Below are 19,559 nucleotides of genomic sequence, written 5' to 3'. Positions count from 1 at the left end.
CCCTTACGCTGCGCCCGTTTGCACAAGACTTAAAAATTGAAAGCGTAATTACTTCAGAGTGGGTGGGCAATTCGTCCAACTTTTCACCAACACGTTAATTTCTATCAGGTGGTGAAAGATGCAGCGAAGCCTCTATGTAGTCGTAACTTGACAGATTGAAAGTTCAGGATTTAGCACATGCGCAAGCGGAAATCCCAAACTTGCAGTCAGTTTCAAAGGCGTACTCTGACAGTTTACAGTCATACCAACTGCAAATTCAGGGCCTAGGTGTCTCTCAAGTCATCATTCATGTGCAAGTCCAGTAAAAGTTGGTAGGCTATTCAAGCCTGATCCTGTGAACACTAGTCATCCACACTTATAAATCTGAGCAAAAACCATGACTGATTTTGCCCTCCCTAGTTCATGGTTACTAAGGCAATTAATTGTAGCACCCCAACTGCTACCCTGGCAGATCATTGAATTCAGCATAGACTAAGTGAACCTGGCATCTTCTGGTCGGTACGGTTTAGTATTACATTAGTCAGTGCATTTGCCCACCATTTCAACAAGGAATCCTGCACAGTTCAATCAAAAAAAATAATCGGGTTTACAGAAACATTCTTTTTGAATTTCAATATAGGTCGACTTGAAGCCCAAGGAAAATACAATACCTAGACGGTACAGTAAAAGGAGACAATGTTTGAACCCTGGGATTTAATTGGGAAATGTATTAGAGGCATTGATTCATTATTTCCCCTCCAGCGGTTTCCATCTTTAAACTCTTCCCCCAACCGTGCTTCTCAGAAGCACTGTGGGGCATTTTACGTTGAAGGTGCTATATTAATGCAAGTTGTTGTTGTTCTGTACCATTTCAACCTTCATATCTCCTGGCAGCCTGGCAAATAGCTACACCTGCTGGTGTCACTGATGCACATTTCAGTTACTAGGAGCTTGTTCTGTAGATTAGGTTGATTGACTATGATAAATTGACACTTAGTGTTAGGGGGATTAAATACGTGGGGTTACGGGGATAGGGTGGGATATGTAGGGGTTACGGGGATCGGGTGGGATACGTGTCGGTGCAGGCTCGATGGGCCAAAATGGCCTCTATCTGCACTGTGGGGTTTCTGTGATTCTGTGATTAGTGACACTATTTATATGAAGACCTCAGACAGCAGCTAATGAGAACTAAGTTTTCCTGAACTATTACAAAACGCTAGCACAGGTCGGAGTATTTGACAATTGAGTAACACTCAACATCGATCAGAAGTATTATGAAATAGGATTGATTACTGCAATGGGCATTCCTGGAGCTGTGCAGTGCATTTTTAAGTAAGAGTATTACAATTAGCAGTCTGCCATTTGACTGCAAAATTATACTTTGGTCCAACAGTGCCGAGAGTTATTGGTATTACTTCCACTTCCTATGAAGAAACTAAGAATGTCTTTGTCTAGACACAGAATTATCTATTAATACTACTCAATGTGATTAACACAAAGATTCACACAATTCACTTCAGAGGAAAATTCAATGCCATTGTTTTCTAAGTGGTGTCCATGAGATTAGGCAAGATTACTTCTTGGTGATATATACAATAGATGTATGGAGTAAGTGACACTAGATGACATTACTTTTATACTAAGACCCTTTAAAGTTTTGGCCTTTGGAAAGGCCATTTCCATTATGGCAGCAAAAAAAATTGTAAACAGAAGGGAGTTGAGATTCACAAACACAAGAAACAATGCACTTAACCAAGAAATGCTACAACAGTTCAAAGACAATTATTACTTTGATCAAATCTAAACAGTTGTTTGCCAAATTAATTGGTTGACAGCCCAAGCCAGTAGCTTATAGGGGGCTCAGGTTGTATGAGGATAAATCGTAACTATTCTCATGCCACACTATTTTTATTTTAAAAGACAACACACAATGAATGTCAGTATAATCTGACTGGTTTGTTATTATGCATTTTGTAAGAGTTTGAAGACTATGGACCTAGGCCCATAACCATAAAAGGCAATCAGCCACACCATTTTTTTTTTGGGGGGGGGGGGCCAACATTAAATACTGACTACTTGGCATATGCCCAAGAATAAAGGCTGTAAACATTGATATAATAGTGTTGCCTGTCAACATTTAAAATAATTAAATTTTATATTTTCTTCCCAATGCTGGCTGAAAATTTAGCCCATTATATAGTTGGTTCAAAAAAACCATAATACAGTACATAACCACTGCCACGAATGGAGACTATGGCTTACGTCTTTCCAATCAGAATACCAACAGAAACTCATTTTAAACGGGTTCCCGTCAGCGTTATGATCGGAAAACCCAAGTCCAATCACGTGTCGTTCTTCAATTTTTATTTGGATGTCGAGAAAGAATGAACTATAACAATTCAAATATTCAAAGTACTGTACCAAAAATATAATTTGTTACCAGGTTCAGGACAGTTATTCAACACAAAAGTCCTTTTTAAAAAGAATGAATGGTAAATAAATCAACAGTTTCTATTTAGGGCAACAGAAAATATGGTAAAAAAAACCTCCACAACTTTCCATTCATATATAGTTTATAAATCTTGCAGTAGACAATATAAAATAGGTGAGGGCATCCAATGCAAATGTCTAAACACAGATGCAATCTGAAGGTGGGTACTCCATGTACAACGGTGATATTCCAGGACGATGCATATGGCAAATTGTTCAACTGAGCATACACGACCCCTCAATATCTATATTTAGTGGAGTAGTCTTTTGGAGATACAACAAGACCCCTTCCCTTGCGGGCTCCTCTGTAAACTGTCTCGACAATGTCAATCATTTCTTGTTTGTCTTCCATAGGCCAATTAATTTTATTGTTGTTACCGGTGCCCAAATCAATCATGATGTGCTTGTTTCTGGAAAGAAAGAGCAAAAATTATGTAAGGAAAAATTAATGCACACAAAAGCTTCCTGCTGTTCAAAGTTTGACAGACAAACAAACACTGCTTTGATAATGTAATCTTTTGCAATTTCTTTGAATTCTCCAATTATTACAACTTGCTATAAGAGCTCTGACAGTCCATTAGTGAGTTTATCCAGTGAGCAGTTGAGGTACACAGACTCAGACAATCCCAGTTTGAATCACAAATTGTGACGAGCCTGCTGATCTCAGTCCAACTGATGTTCAAAGCACTATATTTGTAAAAATAACTAAAGGTTGCCACTCCTGATCATTGTCCAACTCGGTTACTGGAAATGCATGCATGTATGTGTGTGCGATGAGAGAACAGGACTGGGCTTGGCTGTGATTGCCTCTCCCTGCCCTCCAAGGCTAACACATGAGTAATGGTCACTTGGGTGAAGTACTGAAAAGTGCCCAGTATTTGTGGAAAACCAACAATTTAAATCTTGGTGAGGGGAGGCAAAAGGGTAAAACAAAAACGATAAACTTACTGTGAAAAGATATTAAAATAACTAATGTTTAAAAATTGGTAAAGAGGGGGTAATTTATTTTAAGTTGTTCAACAAGTCAGTGCTTAAATATACAGATTTAGCTCCAGTTTTAAAATTCAATCTATTGCTAATTAATAGAACTAGAACAAATCGATGAGTGTGAAAGACCACTTTAGGTAACAAGTGCAATGCAGTAAGACAACATACACAACTTGACTGTAAATAAACAACTAGCTTGGAACAGGATAGTACTCTGAAATGAATGGAGAAAGAAATCCATATTTAGTTCACAGAATATCTCTGAAGTGAACATGGTACCATGGCAGAGAGAATCAGACACAAGTACATGCCACTATTACACAGTAAACTGACCATCTTGGCCATATAAGTACTGTACTAAGGCCATGAAGAGAATGAAAAGGAAAACCAGAGGACTAGTGATCCCAGATCTACTCTTAGTGGCTGGCTGCATAGCAGCACTAGCAGAAGCCTGGGAGTTATCTCAAGTCTGCCCTCTACTGGCATTAGTGCATGAAGACAAAAATAAAGTGGAAAATAATCAAAAATATATATTTGTTCTGAAGTAGATCAGTACATACTGTGCATTCACCATATAAATTAGATACTAATGGATTTGGTGGTGGTGGGGGGAGGAAACGAGACTTTACATCATGTGATGCAACATTGGAGTTACATTACAATTATTTTTTTATAAAAAGGGTTGCTCGTGACTTACAATATTTGTTATAACACACTGAAGTGCCCTTTTAAGGGTCACAATTTCCACTTGTCAGATGACTGGTCTAGTAAAAATTCTCCAATTTGTTTTGGTCTTGAAGAGCCCATTCGTAACACTGAGCAGTGTGGTCCAGAAACCAAGAGCTGCAACAAATTTTTAAACATGCTGCAAAGTGGTTTTAGTACAACGCCACCCAGTAGCGAGAATTGGGCACTACAGCATATAATTTCAACCGTACTAGTCAAAAATAACTAGCAAAAGTAATTTTGTTAATCATCTAAAAAAAAAAAAGAAAAACCTCAAAATAGGTGAGAAAATCTTAAGAAAATAAATTTGTGCTTTGGACTGTTAGAAGAAAACTTAGTGAGGCTACACAGACCAGATAGCTTGTTAATGAAGACACTAATAAGTCTCCCTCAGTCATCACTGGTCCTGGAGAGTGACCCACCTTCCCAGTCCAAGGGTAAGAACGTGATCTGCGCCCAGCCAACCTCCTTCACTATTCAAACCAGATTTGAATAGGGCAAGTCATTTATTACGGTACCACATCCTGTGACAAATCATAGCATGTTCACCTTACACTGCAGTTTCCCAGTCAGTTTCTTCCCTCAATAGCACTTTAATCTTAAAATCAGCATGCTCTAAAGTGCTGGAATTCTGTTAAGCCCACTTAACGGTAAAGGACATTTCCACCTTTTGCAACAATTGGTCTTACAGTGAACACCTGAATTGTTTACAATTAGTCCAAATAAAGCACTAACCTGAACCTGCTGACTGTAAGATTGTCAGTGACCTACTGGTCTTACAGAATAAAGATGCTTTTGTCCTCTGGGATAATCCCCTGAATGGTAAGAACTCTTCAAAGGTGCCACGAGGTTCCTTTTACGATTCAGCACTCAAATTGATGAAAATAGTGATCAAGATGTCCCTGAAGTTATCTAGCATCCACGCTGTCACAGACCAACACGAGTTAGCAATGCAGCAGTACAAGTTGTGTGTTGATAGACTGGAGGAAATTATTCAGAAGCAAGTAACTCCTACCCGAGGAAACATCAGCTGAGGTGAAAGATCGCAAATCTCTTACTGGGCACATGTCTGAAATCTATCAACCAGTAAGCAGCTGGATCTGGAGAAAGTATGTGCATTGAGTCTTAGATCAGCTGGTAATACAGTCAGCAAGCACTGAGGTCAATAGTCACTATTCAGACCAATTGTAAACAATGCAGGTGCCCACTGCAAGACCAATTGTTGCAAAAAGGTGGAAACTTTCCGATCCCACAGAAATAGTGAAGGAAATGGAAATCTTACACTGATGCAGCAGGAGGTACACACTAGCCAGGGATTACAACAGATCTTCAGTGCTGAGGTGAAGCTGCCCAGTGCAAAGACTGCAGTCATACCATAACTACCAATCTCAGGTCAGTTCCTACAATGCTGATTTGCAGTTGGCTGCAATTTATTTATACTGTCCAACTAGGACTCCAACTGTCAAGCCTGTCAAACTGAAGAGTATGGGCAGGAATGTCCACACACTCAAAGCATTTGAATAACCTGTGTGTAAACTTAGTGTCCAGGAGGGGCAAAGTACCCCACGAGCACTTTTTAAACTCAGCTTGACACGACACTGGAGTTATATTACATGCAGTGTCAAGCTGAAGTGGTGGGAAACTGCTTTCTTCGGGTGGGGGGGGGGAATCCTTCCACATTCCCATCTAAAGCACATTGCACTGCTATACACCAAAGGCAGATGAGGAGTTTCATTATTGATAGCGTAGCACTATAATTGCCTATTAGCTTATTCAGAACACCATTTCTGGTGCAGGCAAGACTACCATCCTTTGCGTATTGCAGAACCTAGTTAGTCCCCATCTATTCAATTACTAACAATACAAAATCTTAACAAGGTTTTATAAGGGTTGTTATTTATTCTTGTCACATTAGTTCTAGAACTGTGATTATGCATACCTGAAGAAAAACATAACTGTGCATGGATCATATAACTCGTACATCTTGTTGAAGTCCGGTACCTCTGTGATATCCACAAGATAAATAACAGCAAAGTTTTTCACCTAAAAAAAATACCTTTGATTATAGATTTTATATATGAATAAACTTTGATAATTGTATAGAGGAACTAAAAATTGGGCTACTTAAGAGGTCATATAATGAAGCACTTTATACATGCCCTGTGTTTATAAAGGAGCCATAAACAACATGTATATTGCAAACTATGGTATATCAGAACTATGTATTTATACACAGACTTTTATTTTATATTATCTGATAGTTATTTAAGTTTTGCATGTTATCTTTGAAAGTCATGCAATATTGCAATTGCAAAAGATGGCTTGATACTGGTTTTAACAAAACTAGTCCTCAATGAGAGTACACGGTGATGGCATGTTAAGAATTGGAGCAGTAAAGCTCAGGGCCACTCCACTCAGTGCCTGATATGAGCTCGAACAAGTGGAAAACACCAAGTGGAGACTACAGCATTTTCCAGATGCAATGAGAGAGAGTTGTAAAGTGCTACTGAAGGTACACTAGCCTTCGGCTGGTCAAAGGGGAGCACTGATAGAGGTCTGGATGTAGGTGGCTTGCCTCCCCTCTAGTGAATCCAGGCAAAGTGAAGAGTTGGATAATTTACTTATCTTGAAAAAAAATTAAAAAGTACTACCAAACTGTGTCCATGACAAAGAACCTATGGATTGAACTATTTACATATTTCTGGCACTCTACTTTAACTGAGTATAACTTTATTAAACCGTGCTATATTCTTTTGATGTTGTCAAAGGCTTACCTTCTCAGCAATACTGTACAACACCTCATCCATCTTCATACAAGTTGGATCCCAGTCATGACCAAAGCGAATGACGACGACACGATCCTCCTCCGACAGAATGGCCTGGTCCACTTGCCAGCCATTGTGGAGATGTGGTAACATGTACGACATCCTGACAGAGTTGTACAACTTCTAATACAAAAATAAGACTGGGTCAGTATATCTTCCTATTATTACCACAAACAAAGGTTGGAATACAATTACTTCTGAACTAGAAAGAAAAAAAGTGCACCTTATGACTAAAGGCTCTGTGCCGATAGAGCTATGAGAGGGACTAAAGAAATTAATTCTAAAGACATGGGCGGACTGATTTAAATAAATAGTAGCAGGGACACTACTGCATGTAAAAGCAGTTAAAGAGCAGAATCACAGCTGCTATTGCTGGTAGCCAAGTAATTAACACTGCAATTCTACCAATTGAAAATACCATATAGAATGTTTCCCTCTCATTTGCTCCCCTTATTGTTCCACTTAGCCAATTTGGTTAGAATTATACTGCAGCAATTTTTAAACAAAACTTCATTCACTGAAGGGATGAATGAAAGCACAATATATTCTAATTAAATAAAAAACAATTTAAGTGCTCATTTTTAAAAGGTAACTAGCTGATCCCTTCTGCATTGTTTGAGGGCAGTCTTGGGGCATGATTATCATGCAGAGGCAAAAAGTTTTAAAACGATGTCCATATGCAGTTACTTTTCATATTTTCTCATACTTCATTTCAACCTCAAAATTATTTGTCACTATGAGGCCTGGAGCGGAACCCAAACTGAGCATTGAGGTTACTGGTGAGTAAGTGTCGCTTGATAGCACTCATGACGACTCTTTCCATCATTTTGCTGATGACTGAGAATAGGTGATGGGTTGGATTTGTCCTGTCTTTTGTGGACAAGTCATACGTAAGAAATTTCCCACATTGTCAGACAGATGCCAGTATTGTAGCTGTACTGGAACAGCTTAGCTAGGAGTACTGACTGAGTACTGCCGGCTGACACTTGTTCAAGATCTGGGTTGTCCTTAGATCAACAGAAGCCAGTGTTCCAGCTCAGGTGTACACGATTTGTTAGGAATAACCTCTGCGCTTTTGGATTCAAAATATGCACACGAGCCGTTTCAGTGACAGAGCAGATAAAGAGGAAACTCTTCAAAAAAACACAAACCAATTTAAGCAATAAAAAAAAATTGTTGCAGTTTTGGTCGCCTTATCTGAGGAAGGATGTTCTTGCCATGGAGAGAGTGCAGAGAAGATTCACCAGGGATGGCAGGAATGACGTATGAGGAGAGATTGGGTCGATTTTTTAAAAATTCATTGATGGGATGTGGGCGTCGCTGGCTGGCTAGGCCTGCATTTAGTGCCCATCCCTAATTGCCCTTGAGAAGATGGTGGTGAACCGCTGCAGTCCATATGGTGTAGGTACACCCACAATGCTGTTAGGGAGTTCCAGAATTTTGGCCCAGCGACAGTGAAGGAACGGCAATACAGGTCCAAGTCAGGATGGTGTGTGGCTTGGAGGGGAACTTGTAGGTGGTGATGTTCCCATGCGTCTGCTGCCCTTGTCCTTCTAAGTGGTAGAGGTCACGGGATTGGAAGGTGCTGTTGAAGGAGCTTTGGCGAGTTGCTGCAGTGCATCTTGTAGATGGTATACACTGCAGCCACAGTGCGTCGGTGGTGGAGGGAGTGAATGTTGAAGGTGGTGGATGGAGTGCCAATCAAGCGGGCTGCTTTATCCTGAATGGTGTCGAGCTTCTTGAGTGTTGTTGGAGCTGCACTCATCCAGGCAAGTGGAGAGTATTCCATCACACTCCTGACTTGTGCCTTGTAGATGGTGGAAAGGCTTTGGGGAGTCAGGAGGTGAGACATTCGCCACAGAATTCCCAGCCTCTGGCCTGCTCTTGTAGCCACAGTATTTATATGGCTGGTCCAGTTCAGTTTCTGATCAATGGTAATCCCCAGGATGTTGATAGTGGGGGATTCAGCGATGGTAATGCCATTGAACGTCAAGGGGAGATGGTTAGGAGAGTCTCGCTTGTTGGAGATGGTTATTGCCTGGCACTTGTGTGGTGCGAATGTTACTTGCCACTTGTCAGCCCAAGTCTGAATGTTGTCCAGGTCTTGCTGCATATGGACACGGACTGCGTCAGTATCTGACGAGTCTCGAATGGTGAACAGTGGGCTTACACTCGCTGGAGTTTAGAAGAATGAGAGGGGATCTCAGTGAAACTTATAAAATTCTAACAGGACTAGACAGACTAGATGCAGGAAGGATGTTCCCGATGGCCGGGGAGTCCAGAACCAGGGGTCACAGCCTAAGGATAAGGGGTAAGCCATTTAGGACAGAGATGAGGAGGAATTACTTCACCCAGAGTGGTGAACCTGTGGAGTTCTCTACCACAGAAGGCAGTGGAGGCCAGTTCATTAAATATATTCAAGAAGGAGTTAGATATATTTCTTAAGGCTAAAGGGATCAAGGGATATGGGGAGAAGACAGGGACAGGGTACTGAATTTGGATGATCAGCCATGATCGAATTGAATGGCAGAGCAGGCTCGAGGGGCCGAATGGCCTACTCCTGCTCCTATCTTCTATGTTTCTATGAAAATGTTTATTACTATTAGCAACCTGATGCAAATTACACGGCAGGGAATGGTCGGTGCAAGAGAGAAGCAACCATGCTGCAAAGGCCGAACTCACATCACAATAAAGTGAAAATGCTGGAAATGCTCAGGTGGTCAGGTAGCATCTGTAGCAATAGGAGGAGCTGGGTGTTAAACCCGCAGTCTCTCTCACTCTCGCTGTCCCTGGAATGGGTGCTCAGGAGGGCAGCGCGCTCGGCTCCAGGGTCCGACCAATGGGGGAAGGAAACAATTCACCGCCGGCTACCCAGGGACGGGTTAAACCATTCACTGCCCCGCCGGAACCTGCAGAGAATCGAGTTCGAGCCCCCAGGCCGCCCCTAAAAAAAATCAGGAAAAGAGGAAAAAAATTACCCGCACCCCTCTCCAACCCCCCCGACAAACGATGCAACTGATCCGCGAAGGGAAGCAGCCCGACTGCCGGGCGCTGTTTCCCTGGAGATTAACGGCCCGGCATGGCGGCGCTCACCTCCCGCCCCGGCTAAGGCTCTGGGACACGGGCACCCCGCCCGCCCCTCCAGCTGTCGAGATGCGCAAGGTTTGTTGGTTGCTTCCAGCCGCCTGAGATTCCTTGTTAAAGACACACTGCGGTTTAATTCTCTCTCTCGGTCCCTGTTACTAAAATGGCGGGTGGCCAGCCGGGCGCATGTGCGGAATCCGGAAAAAAAAGGGGGGGAAATCTCGCGATGTCTGAATGAGACCTTTTGGTCTGTGCAAGTGAAAGACTTGCATTCCTCTAGCACCTTTCCCCACCTCAAAGTGCTTTACAGCCAATGAAGTACTTTTGAAGTGCAGTCACTGTTGTAATGTAGGAAATGCAGCAGTCAGTTTGCGCACAGCAAGCTCCCACAAACAGCAATGTGATAATGAGCAGATCATCTGTTTTTGTTATGTTGATTTTGAGGGATAAATATTGTCCAGGACACCGGGGAGAACGCCCCGGCTCCTCTTCGAAATAGTGCCATGGGATTTTTTTACATCCACCTGAGAGAGCAGACTTTTAAACTCAGTTTAACGTCTCATCCAAAAGACGGCACCTCCGACCCTGCAGCACTCCCTCAGTACTGCACTGGGAGTGTCAGCCTAGATTTTGTGCTCAAGTTTCTGGAGTGGGACATGAACCCACGACCTTCTGACTTAAAGGCGAGAGTGATACCAACTGAGCCAGAGCTGACAATCTGGAGGTTCTGGAAACAGCGAGAAACTACTGGAAATGAAGTCAGGTGAACTGCAGAAAATGCAAATAAATGGATTGAGAATATTTAAAAGGAGAAGAATAAATGCACACCAAAGAACCCCCTCTATTTTATTTTTAATTGCTACTGCAACACAACTTGAACCTCTCTGCTTCTCTCGCCCACGAATGCCAACCCCACCGTCTCATAAATCAAGAGATAAATACTTAAAAATCATGAGATTTGGTATAGAAATAAGAACATAAGAACTTTTTAAAAATTAATTCATGGGATGTGGGCATCATGGCAAGGCCAACATTTATTGCCCATCCCTAATTGCCCTTGAGAAGGTGGTGGTGAGCCGCCTTTTTGAACCGCTGCAGTCCATGTGGTGAAGGTACTTCCACAGTGCTGTTAGGTAGGGAGTTCCAGGATTTTGACCCAGCGACGATGAAGTATCGGCAATATACTTCCAAGTCAGGATGGTGTGTGACTTGGAGGGGAACTTGGAGGTGGTGATGTTCCCATGCGCCTGCTGCCCTTGTCCTTCTAGGTGGAAGAGGTTGCGGGTTTGGGAGGTGCTGCTGAAGAAGCCTTGGCGAGTTGCTGCAGTGCATCTTGTAGATGGTACACACTGCAGCCACGGTACGCCGGTGGTGGAGGGAGTGAATGTTTAAGTTGGCGGATGGGGTGCCAATCAAGTGGGCTGCTTTGTCCTGAATGGTGTCGAGCTTCTTGAGTGTTGTTGGAGCTGCACTCATTCAGGCAAGTGGAGAGTATTCCATCATACTCCTTACTTGTGCCTTGTAGATGGTGGAAAGGCTTTGGGGAGTCAGGAGGTGAGACACTCGCCGAAGAATATCTAGCCTCTGACCTGCTCTTGTTGCCACAGTATTTACGTAGCTGGTGCAGTTAAGTTTCTGTTGAATGATGACCCCCCAGGATGTTGATGGTGGGGGATTTGGCGACGGTAATGCGGTTGAATGTCAAGGGGAGGTGGTTAGACTCTCGCTTGTTGGAGATAGTCATTGCCTGGCACTTGTGTGGTGCGAATGTTACCTGCCACTTATCAGCCCAAGCCTAAATGTCGTCCAGGTCTTGTTGCATGCGGGCATGGATTGCTTCATTATCTGAGGAGTTTTGAATGACACTGAACACTGTGCATTCATCAGCGAACATCACCATTTCTGAACTTATGTTGAAGGGAAGGTCATTGATGAAGCAGCTGAAGATGGTTGGGCCTAGGATACTGCCCTGAGGAACTCCTGCAACGATGTCCTGGGGCTGTGATGATTGACCTTCAGTCACCACAACCATCTTCCTTTGTGCTAGGTATGACTCCAGCCAGTGGAGAGTTTTCCCCTGATTCCCATTGACTTCAGTTTTACTAGGGCTCCTTGATGCCACACTCGGTCAAATGCTGCCTTGATGTCAAGGGCAGTCATTCTCACTTCACCTCTGGAATTCAGCTCCTTTGTCCATGTTTGGACCAAGGCTGTATTGAGGTCTGGAGCCAAGTGATCTTGGCGGAACGCAAACTAGGCATCAGTGAGCAGGTTATTGGTAAGTAAGTGCCACTTGATAGCACTGTCGATGACACCTTCCATCAGTTTGCTGATGATTGAGAGTAGACTGATGGGGCGGTAATTGGCCGGTTTGGATTTGTCCTGCTTTTTGTGGACAGGACATACCTGGGCAGTTTTTCACATTGCTGGATAGATGCCAGTGTTGAAGCTGTACTGGAACAGCTTGGCTAGAGGCGGGCTAGTTCTGGAGCACAAGTCTTCTGCATGATAGCCGGGATGTTGTCGGGGCCCATAGCTTTTCCTGTATCCAGTGCGCCTAGCCATTTCTTGATATCATGTGGAGTGAATCGAATTGGCTGAAGACTGGCTTCTGTGATGGTGGGGACCTCAGGAGTAGGCCGATATGGATCATCCACTCGGCACTTCTGGTTGAAGATGGTTGCCAATGCTTCAGCCTTGTCTTTTGCACTAATGTGCTGGGCTCCACCATCATTGAGGATGGCGATATTCATGGAGCCTCCTCCTCCAGTTAGTTGTTTAATGGTTCACCACCATTCACAACTGGATGTGGCAGGACTGCAGAGCTTTGATCTGATCCGTTGATTGTGGGATCGCTTAGCTTTGTCTATAGCATGCTGCTTCCGCTTTTTAGTATGCATGTAGTCCTGTGTTGCAGCTTCCCCAGGTTGGCACCTCATTTTTAGGTATGCCTGGTGCTGTTCCTGGCATGCTCTTCTGTACTCTTTATTGAACCAGGGTTGGTCTCCTGGCTTGGTGGTAATGGTAGAGTGAGGGATATGCCAGGCCATGAGGTTACAGATTGTGGTGGAATACAATTCTGCTGCAGCTGATGGCTCACAGCGCCTCATGGATGCCCAGTTTTAAGCTGCTAGATCTGTTCTGAATCTATCCCATTTAGCACGGTGGTAGTGCCACACAACACGATGGATGGGACTTTGTCTTCACAATGACTGTGTGGTGGTCACTGCTACCAATACTGTCATGGACAGATGCATCTGCGACAGGTAGATTGGTGAGGACGAGGTCAAGTGGGTTTTTCCCTCGTGTTGGTTCTCTCACCACCTGTCACAGGCCCAGACTGGCAGTTATGTCCTTCAGGACTCAGCCAGCTCGGTCAGTAGTGCTGCTACCGAGCCACACTTGGTGATGGACATTGAAGTCCCCCACCCAGTGTACATTCTGTGCCCTTGCTACTCTCAGTGCTTCCTCCAAGTGGTGTTCAACATGAAGGAGTACTGATTCATCAGCTGAGGGAGGGGGGTAGGTGGTAATCAGCAGGAGGTTTCCTTGCCCATGCTTGACCTGAAGCCATGAGACTTCATGGGGTCCGGAGTCAATGTTGAGGATTCCCAGGGCCACTCCTTCCCGACTGTATACCACTGTGCCACCACCCCTGGTGGGTCTGTCTTGCCGGTGGGACAGGACATACCCAGGGATGGTGATGGAGGAGATTGGGACATTGGCTGAAAGGTATGATTCTGTGAGTATGACTATGTCAGCCTGTTGCTTGACTAGTCTGTGGGACAGCTCTCCCAATTTTGGCACAAGTCCCCAGATGTTGGTGAGGTGGACATTGCAGGGTTGACTGGGCTGGGTGTGCCGTTGCCGTGTCTGTAGCCGGTGCTGAGGTTGATGCCGGGTGATCTGTCCAGTTTCATTCTTATTATGTTTCGTAGCGGTTAGTTACAACTGAGTGACTTGTTAGGCCATTTCAGAGGGCACTTCAGAGTCAACCACATTGCTGTGGGTCTGGAGCAGGAGTAGGCCATACGGCCCTTCGAGCTGGCTCCACCATTCAATAAGAACATGGCTGATCTTTGACCTCAACTCCACTTTCCTGCCCGATCTCCATGTCCCTAGATTCTCCTAGAGTCCAAAAATCTATCTATCGCAGCCTTGTATATACACAATGATTCAGCATCCACAGCCCTCTGGGGTAGAGAATTCCAGAGATTCACAACCCTCTGAGTGAAGAAATTCCTCCTCATTTCAGTCTTAAATGGCCAACTCCTTATCCTGAGACTATGCCCCCTAGTTCTGGACTCTTCAGTCAGGGGAAACAACCTCTCAGCATCTACCCTGTCAATACCCTTCAGAATCTTATATGTCTCAATAAGATCACCTCTCATTCTTCTAAACTGCAGGGAGTATATGCCCAATCTACTCAATCTCTCCTCATAGGACAACCCTCTCATCCCAGGAATCAATCTAGTGAACCTTCGTTGCGCTGCCTCTAAGGCATGTATGTCCTTCCTCAGATAAGGAGACCAAAACTGTGCACAGTACTCCAGGTGTGGTCTCACCAAGGCCCTGTACAATTGTAGCAAGACATCCTTACTCTTATACTCCAACCCCCTTGCAATGGAGGCCAACATGCCATTTGTCTTCCTAATTGCTTGCTGTAGCTGCATGCTAACTCTCTGTGTTTCCTGTACAAGGACACCTAAATCTCTCTGAATACCAACATTTAATAGTTTCTCAACATTTAAAAATATTCTGTTTTTCTACCTACCAAAGTGAATAACCTCATCTAAGTTATTAATATAGATTGTAAATAGCTGATGCCCAAGCACCGATCCTTGCAGCACCCCACTTGATACAGCCTGCCAACTTGAAAATGACCCGTTTATCCCTGCTCTCTGTTTTCTGTCCATTAGCCAATCCTCAATTCCATGCTAATATATTACCCCCAGTTCCATGAGCCCTTATGTTGCGTAGCATTCTTTTATGTGGCATCTTATCACATGCCTTTTGGAAATCCAAATATACTACATCCACTGGTTCCCCTTTATCTACCCTGCTAGTTACGTCCTCAAAGAACTCTAATAAAATTGTCAAACACGATTTCCCTTTCATAACACCATGTTGAGTCTGCCTAATTTTCTAAGTGCCTTGTTACCACTTCCTTAATAATGGACTCCAGCATTTTCCTGACGACTGATGTCAGGCTAACTGGCCTGTAGTTCCCTGTTTTCTCTCTCCCTCTTCTCTTGAAAAGTGTGATTACATTTGCTACCAGGGGATTTGTCAGCTTTTAGCCCCATTAGTTTCTTAAGTACATTTTCTCTACTGATCTTAATTACTTTTAAGTTCCTCACTCTCATTAGTCCCTTGGTTCCCCACTATATTTGGTATGCTTTTTGTGTCTTCTACTGTGAAGACAGATACAAAATATTTGTTTAAATTCTCTGCCATTTCCTTATGTCCCATTATAATTTATGCTGTCTCAGCCTCTAATGGACCAACGCTTACTTTGGCTACTCTCTTCCTTTTTACATACTTATAGAAGCTCTTACAATCTGTTTTTATATTTCTTGCCAGTTTACTCTCATAAAAATACTTAATTGGAGGAAGGTCAATTTCAGTGGGATGAGAACGGATCTGGCCCGGGTAAATTTGAATCAAAGATTTGCAGGCAAAACTGTAATTGAACAATGTGCTGCCTTTAAAGAGGAAATAGTTTTTGTACAGTCGAGGTACATTCCTATTAGAGGGAAGGTAGGGCAACTAAAGTCAGAGCTCCCTGGATGACAAAAGAGACTGGGGGGAAAATTGAGTAGCGCCCAGAAAAAGTTAGCTCCCCTACCCCGTAAATTCAGTAGTAACACCCCATAAATGAGATGGAGCGCTACTGGAAGTGCTCCACCTCGTTCTTGGGGCGCTACTAAATGTCATGACGCTACGTACAGCAGCGCCACGCGTGGTGGCATGTAGCGCTGCATCATTGCAGGCCTCCACCCCTGATTAAAGGGGAGGGGCCTAGCGCTGCGCGCACTGGGGCCCTACCGGACCACCAGGGAGCGGGGTGCCATGGAAACAGCCCGGCACTCAAGAGGAGTGTCGGGTTAAGTGATCGCGGCTGGCACCACGCATACAAATGTGAAAGGGGGGAAGGTGCTGGCAGTCAGCCAAAATAAAAATGGCCGGCCAACACCTGCCCTTTAAATTGCGCCACCCCCTGACCCTGTTGCACATATCGCCCGGCGATAGGTCAGGGGGCGCAAGGGAAGTTTGTGGCCAGGGTGCAAATGGGGCGTTGTGCACGGCGATGAAGTCATCATCGCCGGCGCAGCGGTGCGGGGCACTACCAGCTGCCACCGCCACTAACCTCCTGCTGAATTTTGCGGGAGGCGTTAGTGGTGCCCGGGCGCTAGGGCATATGCCCCCCGTTAGTGGCCCCCGAGGGGCGCAAACGAGAGGTGCAAAGCAACCCAATTTCTAGCCCATAGAGAGAAAGATGAAGCAGAAAAAGAGTGCATATGACAGATGTCAGGTCGAGAATGCATCTCAGAATCAGGCTGAATATAGAAAGTTCAGAGGAGAAGTGAAAAAGAAAATAAGAGGGGCAAAGAGGTTATGAGAATAGAATGGCAGCTAACATAAAAGGTAATCCAAAAGTCTTCTATAGGCATATGAATAGTAAACGGGTAGTAAGAGGAGTGTTAGGGCTGTTTAGGGAACAAAAAGGAGACCTACGTATTGGGGCAGAGGGTATGGCTGAGGTGCTAAATGAGTACTTTGCATCTGTCTTCACCAAGGAAGAAGATGCTGCCATAGACATAGGAAGGAGGAGGTAGAGGAGATACTGGATGGGATAAAAATTGATAAAGAGGAGGTACTAGAAGGCTGGCTGTACTTACAAGTAGATAAGTCACCAGGACCAGATAGGATACATCCTAGGACGCTGAGGGAAGTGAAGGTGGAAATCGCAGAGGTACTGGCTATAATCTTCAAATCCTCCTGAGAAACAGGGGTGGTGCCAAAGGACTGGAGAATTGCAAATGTTACACCCTTGTTCAAAAAAGGTTGTAAGGATAAACCCAGCAACTACAGGCCAGTCAGTTTAACCTCAGTAGCGGGGAAGCTTTTAAAAACAATGCTCAGGGTCAAAATTAACAATCACTTGGACAAATGGATTAATTAAGGAAAGCCAGCACGGATTTGTTAAAGGCAATTCGTGTTTAACCAACTTGATCGAGTTTTTTGCTGAGGTAACAGGTTGATGACGGCAATGCGGTTGCTGTGGTGTACATGGCTTTCCAAAAGTCGTTTGATAAAGTGCCACATAATAGACTTGCCAGCAAAGTTAAAGCCCATGGAATAAAGGGACAGTGGCAGTATGGATACAAAATTGGCTAAGTGACAGGAAACAGAGAGTAGTGGCGAACGGTTGTTTTTTGGACTGGAGGAAGGTATACAGTGGTGTTCCCCAGGGGTCGGTTCTAGGACCACTGCTTGTCTTGATATATATTAATGACTTGAATATGGGTGTACAGGGCACAATTTCAAAATTTGCAGATGACACAATACTTGGAAGTATAGTGAACAGTAAGGAGGATAGTGATAGACTTCAAGAGGACATAGACAGGCTGGTGGAATGGGCGGACATGTGGCAGATGAAATTTAATGCAGAAAAGTGCGAAGTGATACATTTTGGTAGAAAGAATGAAGAGAGGAAATATAAACTAAAGGTTACAATCCTAAAGGGGGTGCACGAACAGAGAGTCCTGGAGGTATGTGTGCACAAATCGTTGAAGGTGCAGGTTGAGAAAGCAGTTAAAAAAGCTTACGGGATCCTGGGCTTCATGAATAGAGATATATAGTATAAAAGTGTGGAAATTATGATGAACTTGTATAAAACAGTGGTTTGGCCTCAACTGAAGTGTTGTTTCCAATTCTGGGCACTGCAGTTTAGGAAGGATGTGAAGGCCTTAGAGAGGGTGCAGAAAAGACTTACGAGAATGATTCCAGGGTTGAGACACTTCAGTTACGTGGATAGACTGCAGAAGCTGGGGTTGTTCTCCTTAGAGCAGAGAAGATTGAGAGGAGATTTGATAGAGGTGTTCAAAATCATGATGAGTCTGGACAGAGTAGATAGAGAGAAACTGTTCCCATTGGCAGAATGGTCGAGAACCAAAGGACACAGATTTAAGGTGATTGGCAGAAGAACCAAAGGTGACATGAGGAAAAACGTTTTACTCAGCGAGCGGCTAGGATCTGGAATGCACTGCCTGAAAGGGTGGTGGAGGCAGACTCAGTCACGGCTTTCAAAAGGGAGTTAGATAAGTATCTGAAGGAAAATAATTTGCAGGGCTACGGGGAAATGGCGTGGGAGTGGGACTAGTTGAAGTGCTCTTGCAGAGAGCTGGCATGGGCTCGACAGGTTGAATGGCCTTCTTCCGTGCTGTAACCATTCTACGATTCTATGATTCTATTTTCTCCCTTTTTATCATTTTTTTGGTCATCCTTTGCTGGTTTCTAAAACTCTCCCAATCCTCAGGCTTACTACTATTCTTCACAACGTTATAAGCCTCTTATAGTCTAATACTATCCTTAACTTCTTTAGATAGCCATGGATGGATCACTTTTCCTGTCGAGTTTTTAATTTCTCAATGGAATGTATCCATTGATGATTTTAGAATATTTCTTTAAATGTTTGCCACTTCTTATCAACCGCCATACCTTTTAATCTAATTTCCCAATCTATCTTAGCCAACTCGCCCTCATACCTATGTAATTGGCTTTATTTAAGTTTAAGACTATAGTTTTGGATTTAAGTATTTCACTCTCAAACTCAACGTGAAATTCTATCATAATATGATCACTCTTCCGCAGAGGGTACTTTATTATGAGATTACTAATTAACCCTGTCTCATAACACAATACAAGATCTTAAATAGACTGTTCCCTTGTTGGTTCCACAACGTATTGTTCTAGGAAACAGTCTAGATTGCATTCCATGAACTCATCCTCCAGACTACCTTTGCCAATTTGATTTGCCCAGTCTATATGAAGATTAAAGTGCCCCACGATTATTGCATTACCTTTATTACAAGCTCCTTTTATTTCTTGATTAATACTCTATCCAACGGTATAGCTACAGTTAGGGGGCCTATAAATTACTCCCACCAGTGTTTTCTACCCTTGTTATCTCCACCCATACTAATTCTACTTCCTGATCTTCCAAGCCAGGATCCTTTCTCACTACTTTCCTTATGTCATCCTTTATTATCAAGGCTACCCCACCTCCTTTTCCATTCTGCCTGTCTTTTCAAAACATCAGGTACCCTGAAATATTTAGTTCCCAACCTTGGTCACCATGCAACTACGCCTCTGTAATGGCTATTAGATCAAAACCATTTATCTCTATTTGTGCCACTAATTCATCTATCTTGTTATGAATGCTTTGTGCATTCAGATAAAGAG

At 43.6% G+C, this 19,559-nt stretch overlaps 1 protein-coding gene across 2 annotated transcripts; it reads right to left on the bottom strand.

The window, feature by feature from the left end:
- Positions 1-1,607: 1,607 nt before the first annotated feature.
- txnl4a (thioredoxin-like 4A) lies at positions 1,608-10,288 on the bottom strand. 2 transcript variants are annotated; one of them, XM_085993618.1, is made up of 4 exons: positions 10,101-10,288; positions 6,957-7,130; positions 6,122-6,225; positions 1,608-2,879 (listed from the first exon to the last, which is right to left on the bottom strand). In XM_085993618.1, exons 2-4 carry the CDS (start codon positions 7,107-7,109, stop codon positions 2,708-2,710), a joined length of 429 nt encoding a protein of 142 aa, XP_085849744.1. In that variant the 5' UTR covers positions 7,110-7,130; positions 10,101-10,288; the 3' UTR covers positions 1,608-2,707. The 2 variants fall into 2 exon arrangements, with proteins under 2 accessions (XP_085849744.1, XP_085849745.1); XM_085993619.1 differs by lacking the exon at positions 10,101-10,288 and adding an exon at positions 9,690-9,925.
- Between the last annotated feature and the right edge of the window lie 9,271 nt (positions 10,289-19,559).

This window comes from Somniosus microcephalus, chromosome 7, assembly GCF_052327205.1.
Source record: "Somniosus microcephalus isolate GS21.2 chromosome 7, FLI_Smic_1.0, whole genome shotgun sequence".
In the NCBI taxonomy this organism is placed as follows: domain Eukaryota; kingdom Metazoa; phylum Chordata; class Chondrichthyes; order Squaliformes; family Somniosidae; genus Somniosus; species Somniosus microcephalus.
This window is presented reverse-complemented; position numbering and strand designations above follow the sequence as displayed.